The 9,842-nt window shown below is 53.5% G+C and overlaps 1 protein-coding gene across 1 annotated transcript; it reads right to left on the reverse strand.

Moving 5' to 3' along the window:
• Positions 1 to 307: 307 nt before the first annotated feature.
• On the reverse strand, positions 308 to 7,048 carry PERM1 (PPARGC1 and ESRR induced regulator, muscle 1). Its single transcript, XM_073316826.1, has 3 exons — positions 4,921 to 7,048; positions 1,693 to 1,809; positions 308 to 603 (listed from the first exon to the last, which is right to left on the reverse strand). The coding sequence occupies exons 1-3, from the start codon at positions 7,046 to 7,048 to the stop codon at positions 524 to 526; spliced, it is 2,325 nt and encodes a 774-aa protein (XP_073172927.1). The 3' UTR covers positions 308 to 523.
• Positions 7,049 to 9,842: the final 2,794 nt, after the last annotated feature.

The raw sequence follows: 9,842 nt of genomic DNA on the forward strand, positions 1-9,842 counted from the left end.
CCCCCCTGTATACCAGCATAGCCATGTCAGCATAACCCTGTAGTGTAGACAGTCTACACTGACAGAACTCTACCTCCCCGAATGATGGCAGCTATGTTGACTGAAGCATTCTTCTGTTGAGCTGTTGTTACACTGGGGCTAGTCTGGCATAGCTACGTCGGTCAGGCGTGTGGATTTTTCACTCCCCCCTCGCCCCGATCGCCGTCGCTATGTTGACCGAGGCAGAGGCAGAGAGCAGAATCGAACCAGCATGCACTGGGCCTAATTCTACCCCGTGCAACAAAATGCAAATAATGCCTATAACAAACAGATTACATGTCAGATTTCATTGCAAAGGTGCTGCTTTCTCGCACCCTGCTCCTTGCCAGGACTCTGCAGCCTGGATTCCAGAACCATGTCTCCACTGGACCCATTGGCAAACAGTCATTTTATTGCCAAAGGGCAAGGTGCAGTGAGTGTTGTCTCCTGGACTCTTCCTCGCAGGCCCACAGGACGTGTCTCTGGCTGGGCCATGTGGGAGTGTCTAGGTTCTGTGTCGTCCTTCTATGGCCTGCCGTCTGAAGTACCGGATGGCAGAGAGGGTGCCGACGTTTGCCAGTAACACTGGAAAAGACCCCAACACATTTCCAAAATGAAGCTGTAGGATTATTCCAAAGCCCTGGTTTCAGGTCTAGTCTGAGCAAACAGTTTTCTGGAGCAGAGTTTCAGAACACGAATCTCTGCATATGATTGCCTTTTTGCTGCAGAGCAACCATGGGTTGTTCATGCTGGTGTCTCTCCTTGTCACAGCTAATGAACAATTTCTCTGCACAAGTATGGCACTTTTCATCTCCGGATTGCACAGCCCATTGCAAAAATGAATGAATTTAGCCTCACAAACCCCCTTTAACGTAGATAATATCATCACACCCACTTCCCAGATGGGGAAACTGAGGAACAGAACAGCGCGGTGACTCACCCAATGGACACAGGTGTTATGTTGGCCCCACTGCACGGGGTGAATTTCAACCCTAGTGAGTTAGTGGCAGAGGTTGGCATGGAACCCCAGGACTCCTGATTTCTCACCCTCTGCTCTAACCACCTGGCGGAAATGTTCCCAGCTAATTAACCCTTTGGGGTCTTGTGTCCAGTTCCACCTCTCTGTGCCAGCAGACCATAGCAGTGTCCATCCCTTCCAACGCCAGATTTCCCTGGGAGCTCGGCATGCCCAGGCTAGCTTGGGAGGCAGATGTTTCCCCATGCATGCTTTGTCACCTTAGGGAACACTGAAGAGGTTAAGCAATAAGACATGATAGGATGTGGTGATATTATCATTGTCCGGATACAGGACAGGATTAATCAGAACTAAAGGAATTCTCCTCCTGCTTCAAACTATAATTAAAGTCAGCCGCAGCTACGCTGGAGTAAAAGCAGTGAGAGATAGGAATCAGGCCCTTCCTGGGTGAGAGAGAACGCTAGAAGCAGTTGGGGACGGACAGAACATTTCAGAAAGCAGGAAAAGGCCCTTCTACAGTGGAGAGAGATTCTGCTCCAACCTGTCCGCTCTGCCTAGCGTGAGAATGTAACCTGTCGGTTAACCTTCCGACATTATCTAAAGTTAAATCCCCCCCCACCCCCTGCAAATCCCCCATGCATCTCCCCCTCCCCTTTATGGAAAGCACTTCTCCTCTCCCGCAGGGTCATCCTACATACCAGTCTTCCATGCATCCGGAGCCTGCAGATCAGATGTCTTCACGGCCCAGGAGGCAAAGGCAACAAAGACGAGGCACATGTCCTCCTGCGTGAGAGCTAGGGGAAGGTGGGGCCTTTCTGCGGGAAGAACAACCTGAAGCTAAGGGTCAAACGGTACTAATAATACTCCTGTTACATTGGTCATTTCAGCCGTAAGTCTTTCTGGTGTATTTAAGCCTTACAGTCATTGTCTTTTTCACCAAGCCCCTGCTAAGTTTTTCAAAAGGAAGAGAGAAAGAATCTTTTTGCAATGTTGTACAGCATTCCTCTCCCTATGGGGTCGGCCACAATCCCCTTCTTCTTATAATTTTTGGAGAACATGGGTCCATTTCTGGAAGACACGTCCCCCTAATCTTTTCATTCTACCCAGTTTTAAATAGTTCACCCGGTTTTCAGACTTTGTGGCCAAGCAGAAGCTTAAGAGTTTGAAAGTAGCTTTTAATTTGTGTAGAGAAGTGACGTGCCACTGTGCTAACTGGGAACCTAGCAGGCCTATCTAGCTAAGTTATCTAGCTCCATTTACCGGGGGATATGAGCATCTCAAAGTCTTTAATGGATTTATCCTCACAACACCCCTCTGAGTTTAGGAAGTGTCATTATACCCATTTTACAGCCGGGGAACTAAGGCACAGGGAGACTAAGTGTATGTCTACACCACACACTAAGCCCAGGCTCTGATGCCAGTGGGAACCCATGGCCCCCTTCTCTCCACACACATCAGTCTGACTTGGTTCAGGGAGTGCACAGGATGCTGCTTTTGGGGGCGGGGGGCAGAGCCTGAGTCCCGCTGGGACTCAGGCCTGTTGTGTTGCAGGGTGAACACAGCTCAGGGTACACACCTGAGTCAGAAGGTCTGTGTAGTGTGATATGGATGCGTTAGTGTCACTGTGAGACCTGGCTCCAGCAAGTGCAAATGCAATTTTACACTGCAGTGTTGGCTTAGAAACACTGAGTCTGGGTCCCAAGGCCCTGGGTTGACAATGCAGTGTAGACATACCTTAAGTGACTTGCCCAAGGTCACACAAGAAGTCTGTGGCAGAGCAGGGGACTGAACCCAGGTCTCCTGAGTTGCACGCTAGTACCCTAACCACCAGGCAAGCTTTCCTCTTGGGAAGAGGGTGGTCCAGCAGTACCACCTGTGTGGGGAGTCAGGGGAGACCTGGCTGTGCTGGGTGACCCACAATGCAGTGGTTTCCCGATCTGTACAATGGGGTTAATGAGAAGTACCCATCCTTGTAAAGTGCTTTGAGATCCATGGATGAAAAGCAACATGGAAGAGAACTAAGCATGATTATTAGTTCTATGAGAAGCCTCCGCTCCCCTTGCACTCCATCATGGCCATTCGGAGTCTCAGGGCTGCTCTCCAGGGCTTATGGCAGACACCACTTGGGATCTCTTACTCTGTTGGCTTCCCCATGTTAGCAACCTTCGAGGCATGTTGCAAGAGGGTTGGTTTGTTTGCTTGTTTGATCAGGTTTTTAATTAAAGCCAGTTTTATTAATTAGTTACCACCAAGGCAAAGGGTCTTTTCTCCGGGCAGATAAAGAGCAGAGCTTTGCTGAGTCACCCATGGGGAGGGCTCAAGACGTATTTGTTTGTTTTTAATATTAACGGGGAGGCACCATGGCTTTAAGCACAGTGTAAACTTTTAAATAAATACGGTGGCTGTCCTAATGGGTCAGATTTCCTCTCCTCCAATTCCCAGCCTCTCTCTAAAGCCTCTCTCGCCTACTCACAGTCATAAGCAACGCCTGAGTAACCTTTAGCGGCTCCAGCGGGTGCTTATTAAATTAGCCCTGGGTCTAATGTTCTCCTCGTCTGTTTCTGCACGGCTAAGTGTGGGAAGGTCCCAGTTTGCCTTTCTCTCCTGCCAACATTGCCGAGCCGGTGTGCCTGGGCTGTGACAGGCACAATCATCACGCTATCTTGGTATAGACAGCTTTCCTGACCATTGACCCCTCAAACAGAAATCCAGCCTCAAGCTTCCCCAATTTACCATCGCGTATTGGCACGCAGCAAAGGCAGATTCTGCACTCTGTTGGGCCCTGTCCACAGCTGGGTTGAAACACACTTGTTGCTAGCAGAGTTCTAGCTTGGTTTCCCTGACTAGTGTGGAGAAGGACAGATCAGTTGTCACCAGTCTTTCCACATAGTCTTCCTTCCTGTTCTTAGTGTGCGAGCAAGTTTTAAGTCTTGGAAAAAATGCTTGTGGTGGTGTTAGTTCGGGTTGCATACAGTTTTGTGTACAGGGAGCCAGGAGAGTTTGCTTTTCTCTCTGCTCTGGGCTCTGACTAGAGTCAGTTCTGGAGGGATGGTTGCCCCCAGGGAGCTGGGCACTGGTGGTGGGCTGACGGGATTGCCTCCATACTGTTTGTGACCACCTCTGCTCCAGGACTGGTGGATGTGCATTAAAAAAGCAAGTTACACACAGCATATCCCCAGACTCCATGTCACTGAGTTCTCCTTCCCTGGAAAGCTGACTTGCAAGATGCTAACAACTGCTATTGCTCAGCAGAGGAATGCACTAGCGGTGGGAGAACGGGCAACGTCCTCAAGCAGTTTGGGATCAGCTCCCAAACAGCCCTGCCAAAGTCCAAGGCTGATTGGGCAGTGAGGGAACATGGTTAATGCATGACTTGGGTCTCACTATGCATGACCAAGCTATGGCTTAACCATGCCGAGGGATTCCTGGGTTGCAGGCGTATCCGCCAGCACGTTTGACAATGGGACCACAGGCTAATGAAGGGGATGGAACCGTGCGATTAGCATGATTCACAGAACAAAGAACAAGAGGGACAGTGGCACTATCTCTGGGCAGCAGCATCAGGAACTTCAGTGTGTTGGTGCCAAGGTGTGGAGGGCTGGTTCTGGGCACTGGAGAAACTACTGTAGCTTGTAGCATTGGGGAATTCAGTGCCGTGCTGGGAGCTACAGGCAAACAGAAAACCCAGTGCTGGGTCTGGGCTGTAGCCCCAGAGCAGCGTAGAGGCTGCAGACGGGGTTTGGGGCAGAGGCACTGGGTAGTTCAGGGCCTGGGGAATCCAGCAGTGGTTCTGGGCTGTAGCCCTGAGGACACTATGGCTTCAGTTTCCTATGTAATCAGCGAGCCTGTTTCTAAAAGGGAGCACCACGTTTTTAAACACTGGGGCAGCGAGAAGGGACCAGCCAGGGCCAGGAACAAACGTTTACCTGCTCGTGCAGGGGCCATTCCTAAATCCTCTGGCTTCAGCTGGATTCTCCCATGAGGTGTCAGCTGGAGAAGGGGGAGCCTCTTTATGGAACCTCGTGGTACCGGGACCCCGCGGTTGTGGGGATTGTGTCTGACCAGGTGCATTGGCTTTTGCAGGAGGGATTTCAAAGCCACCATGGCTTTTCTTGCCTCCAAGGCAGGCATGCTCAGGAAGATCGCCCTCCAGCTCTTTCTGCCTCTTACTCCATCCGTAAAGAAATGTTCATAAACCTCGGGGATGGAGATAACACCGCCGGGCTCTCCAGCTGGGCTTGACCCCAGGTCCTCCTGGCTTTCGCCCGGTGATGAAGTTTGCTCCAAGCTGCTGATCCTGTCTGGCTCCACAAAGATGTCTTTGTGGCTTCCTCCCCCACTTCCTTCAGGTTCGTTAAAGAAATATTCGTACATCTCAGGCCCGTACATTTCAGGCACCTCCTGCTCCTTCTTGCAGGGAGACATGGGTGTTTTCTCCACCCCACCCAGGGTTTTCATCTCCCCCTCCTGCTCTTGGGCGTCACAGAAAAAACAGTCATCCATCTCCAGCGAGGTCAGGGTGGTTCTGGCCCCCTCCTGAGAGTCCTCAGCTGCTGAATGATGATGAAACATCCCTCCTAGGAGCCCAGATCTCTGCCTTCCCTGGGCTCCATCTTCAGCATCCCCTCCAAATGCCACCGTGCTTCCAAAACGCAGGGGTTTCCCAGTGGTGCTTTCGCACTCCTCTCTCTGTGACGGAGTGGGTTTGCTGCTCTGATTCAACGACATGTTCTCATGGGTCCCTAAATCAGTTGCTTGCTTTGGCCTTGCACGACTTGTCTTCACTTCCCCTGGGAAGGGCTGCACTGCAGGGCCTTTCACCCCCTTGCTCCTGGGAGCGCTGACGGCCTGACCCCCTAGTGCCAACCCTCGCCCCTCATCCCCCAGCATGCTGCAGGTGGCATGAGCTTCATCCTCACCCTCCGGCCCCCCAAGAGCTGGGTTGGCCACTCTTCCCTCCCCTTTGCTCTCTCGCAGTAGAGCAGAGGGAGTTAAAAACCCTGGAGTCGAGCATTCCAGAGCCACAGCCCCGTGCGACGGTGTCCCCGCGGCTGTGGGCGTTCCCTGGTGCTCATGGCTCTCTCCCCGGTGTACAGGCCCTCTGGGCTGCATGACATCCGGAGAGTCGTCAGGGGAGCCCGGAGCAGTCAAGGCTGGACCTAGACCCAAACACACCCCTGGATTCTTCCCAGCAGGCCGGCTCTCCCCTGGTATTCTGCAACACGTTGGCTGCAGGGGCTCTGCAGATGGATTCTGGGAAATGTCACTGTTTGGGTCTGGCAGCCCAGGCTCTAAGCAGAGAGACCAGTTTGCCTTTTCCTCCACTGGCCTCTCCATCCCCCCTGAAGCAGCCAGCGCTGGGGAGCTCACATCCGCTGCATGAACTGGCCTTTCAGACTCTGTCTTCTCTGGACTGCCTTGTAGATGCTCCCCTGGTAATTCCCCTTTCTGTGGAGCTCCTTCTGGCAGGTAACCATGGGGTACTACGGCCAGACCTGCTCCGCCCTGTACGGCAAATGGGAAGGCCACTGCATGTTCTGTGGCCTGGCCCACTTCCTTGCGGGGGCTGTCCTGGGCCTGGAGAGGCTTCTCCGTGGCATGGCTAGCTGGGTTGGCAGAGCTGGCCCCTGAGAAACAAGGCAGCTGCCTGTCCTGGGCACTGGGCATCAGCGGAGTCTGCTGGGGGGATCCGGGCGTGTTGCTCTCATGCAGAGACCTGCTGCCTGAGCCCAGATCCATTTGGTCCTCGCTGCCCGACAGACCCTCATCCGGGGCCAGGTGCCCAGGCATAGGCCGGGGCGGGGAGGTCTCTCCGGGGACCCAATGTGGAGGGAGGTGTCCTGGGCCAGGAGCTGGCGTGCTGCCTGCCCTCTCTGTGATCAGCCTGGCTGGACGGGGGCTGCCGGCCTCGCCGTCCCCTTGCTCAAGGTCACTGAAGCCCGGCTCGTCCGCCGTGGCCAGGGCAGCCGGGATTAAGTTGCATTCTTCAGAAGCCGAGTAAAACTCTGCCCAGTCCCTGTCATTCAGCTGGATGCTGTACTGGAAATTCTCCATCTCTGCAGTGGCAAAGCAAGGGGGGGATCAGTGAGGACAAGGGCCCTGGGGAGGGGCACCCAGGTACCCACCGAGATGAGGCCACCGTGCCACTCGAGCCTTTTATCTTCAATTAACCCTTTCCCCTCTGGTTCCTTCACTGCCATCCCCATTCTCTTGAGGTTGAAACCAATGGGATGCGAGGACAGATCTTGGCCTATCCATCAGCCTGGCAGGGGCCTCCTCCCCGAAGGCACCTTTGTACATGCAGGAGCATGACAGGGGGCATCACTCCTAGACACATCTAATACCTATGGCAGCCAGGCAGCAGTTAAATAGCGGAGACGATCCTCGGCTTTAACACGCGTAAGCCTTAGCGCCTTCTGCGATGAGCTAGGATCAAATGATCTTAAATGCCATGTAGCTCCAGTTTGGGATTTTCTAATCTCGTCTGCATTAGCATAAGGGGGCACCCTGGGGAGTTCATAGAGCAACTGCCAGAAGCCAGAGGGGCACAGACGAATTTCTGTGCATCTAGGGTGTGGCGGATTCTTACACTGTCTGGCCCATTGCTGAGTGGATCTCAGTGGATCTAAAGTCCTTTCAGGTGCAGACTCCTCTGTGGATTGCACCTGCTCTTTCAATGCATGCCTTTCGCGCCACACGTTTTATCCCTTCTTTATAAGTTGCCTGGACCTCCTTGACCAAGATCCTTGGCTGGGGTAACAGCTCCATTGACTTCAGTTTACACCAGCTGAGGATTTGGCCTCTTGCGCCTCCCCAGAGGCATGACGAGGGGCAACCATGCCACATAAACTCATTCAAGCAGCGGAGGGTTTGCAAAGCCACAGCTGCCTGGGCCCATTTCCTGGGGACAGCTTTTCCCCCGAAGCGGTGGGGAAGCGAGCCGGGTGTCAGAGAGCAGCGAGATACAGCCAGCGTGCAGAGCATGCGAACGCGTCCTACCTGGGGAACAATTTAAGCTGGGGATGGAGCCAGGTACAGAGTGGTGCAGCGAAATCCTCCCAGCGCGACATGGTGCTGTACCCTTGACGGGGACATTGAGGGCCAGACTTCAGAGCGGCTCCATTCACAGGCCGAAAATAGCCCCCAACCTGTCATGCGAAACGCTATACGTGCCAAGGGCTCTCAGAGGGCTGTTCCATAAATAGCTGCCTGCGGAGAGGCTCTGGGCTTGCCAGCCAATGGGTTTCCTTCTTGTAAACACAACAGGGTCCCTTGGCCACCCACAGACACATGGGGCCCTTCCACTCTCAGGGCTGGAGTTACACCCATGTAAGTGTAGGCAGCGCAGGGCACAGGTGCTGGGCACGGGGCACAGAACTCACACAAAGAAGCCAGAGGGCAAGGATGCTCCTAGTCTGGTTTGAATGGCAGATGGACACATCCCATGACAATGACTGAGGCGAATGGCTTCGTAAGTTAGAGGCAGTGAGCTGAGGTTGATTCTGTAGGATGATGGTCCCAAGGGTTATCAAATCCTCAGGCTTCAGAGCATGATCTGTCTATCTAGGGTATTGCTAAGGCACGTAGCAGTGCTAGAAAAGTGCAGATGCACATCAGATCACTTTACATGGTCAGGGACAAATGTCCTCCCCTGACGCACTATCGTACATTGTGACAGCTCCGCAGTTCCTGGCCCTGGCTGCCGACAGAGACGGGGTGCTGGGTTAGACAGCCAAGATACACAAAAGGTAGGTGGGCAAGTGACTTGCCCAGGGCCACCCTGCAGGGCTGTGGCCGAGTGAGGGAGAGAACCTCGCTCTCCTGAGTCGCTCTGCGCGAAACCATGCTGCCTTCTGTTTCATACCCACTATATCCAGAGGCCTCTGCAGAGCCCTGAAACAGACGCCAGCAGCATGGTGAGCATCCCTGCAAGTGCAGGAGCCTTTACTGGCCAGTTCATAAGAACAGCCATACTGGGTCTGACCAATGGTCCATCTAGCCCCGCTGCTCCACGTCCTCTTATATCCCTGGGGAGCAGGATTATCCCAGGGGGTGTTTGGGTTCCAGCAGGCCAGACACCAGAGATGGGCGGCAGAGGCCCTGTTTGAATGCCATGCATCCTGCATAGAGACCCCGAGGAAATTGAGATGGAGGAGTTCAGCACAAGCCTGTCTTGGGGAGTTTTTAACCCCACCTGGTTGACAGGCATATGGCTCCAGAACACACACAGATCCCAGACTTCCTGACACAACATCGCAAACCTGGAGACACACAGCCTGACTAGAAGTTCAGCCAGCTACTCCCTTTTCTTTCTGCTCTTACACTGAACATGGGGAAGAAGCTCCTTCTTGTGGTGCCGTGAGATCACTGCAGGCACACGGCGCAAGGCTGGAAGTTCTCAGCTCACATGATGCGAGGCTCTGAGATTGCTGCCAGACACGGCCCAGTGTGGTGGTGTAAACAGTGACCAGAATTTGCTTCCTTTCTCTGTTCTCTGACGCACGCTGGGGGCTTGTCAAGCAGAGAAAATATGGAAGGAAGGAGGTCGACTGTCTTCTGTCCTTATCTTATTTTTGATCTGGCTACACCCAACCCCTCCCACCCAGCCACCCACTCTCCCATAGACCCAGAAGGGAAATTGATCCGCTTCCTTTTCTTGGCTACAGTAAACTTCCCTTTTCTGACTCCTCCAGCAGCCGGGGGTTCAGTCAGAGAACGCGTCGGACCATGCCTCGCAAACCACAGCACAGAACATGAAAGGGAGGGGCACAGCTAGGCAGAACTGGAAGCCAAGCGTGGGTTGTGGGGCCACGTTGTCAGTGTCGCACTGAAAACCATAGCAGGAGCA

The sequence above is a fragment of the Lepidochelys kempii genome, chromosome 18, assembly GCF_965140265.1.
Source record: "Lepidochelys kempii isolate rLepKem1 chromosome 18, rLepKem1.hap2, whole genome shotgun sequence".
Taxonomy (NCBI): domain Eukaryota; kingdom Metazoa; phylum Chordata; order Testudines; family Cheloniidae; genus Lepidochelys; species Lepidochelys kempii.

Excerpts from the sequence above, each read along its gene's own strand:
- PERM1 (XM_073316826.1), bottom strand. The coding sequence starts at position 7,048 with ATGGAGAATTTCCAGTACAGCATCCAGCTGAATGACAGGGACTGGGCA. Across the intron at positions 1,810-4,920 it reads AATGGCCCCTGCACGAGCAG|AAAGGCCCCACCTTCCCCTA; the intron begins GTAAACGTTTGT and ends TTCTTCCCGCAG. Across the intron at positions 604-1,692 it reads TCCGGATGCATGGAAGACTG|TGTTACTGGCAAACGTCGGC; the intron begins GTATGTAGGATG and ends GGTCTTTTCCAG.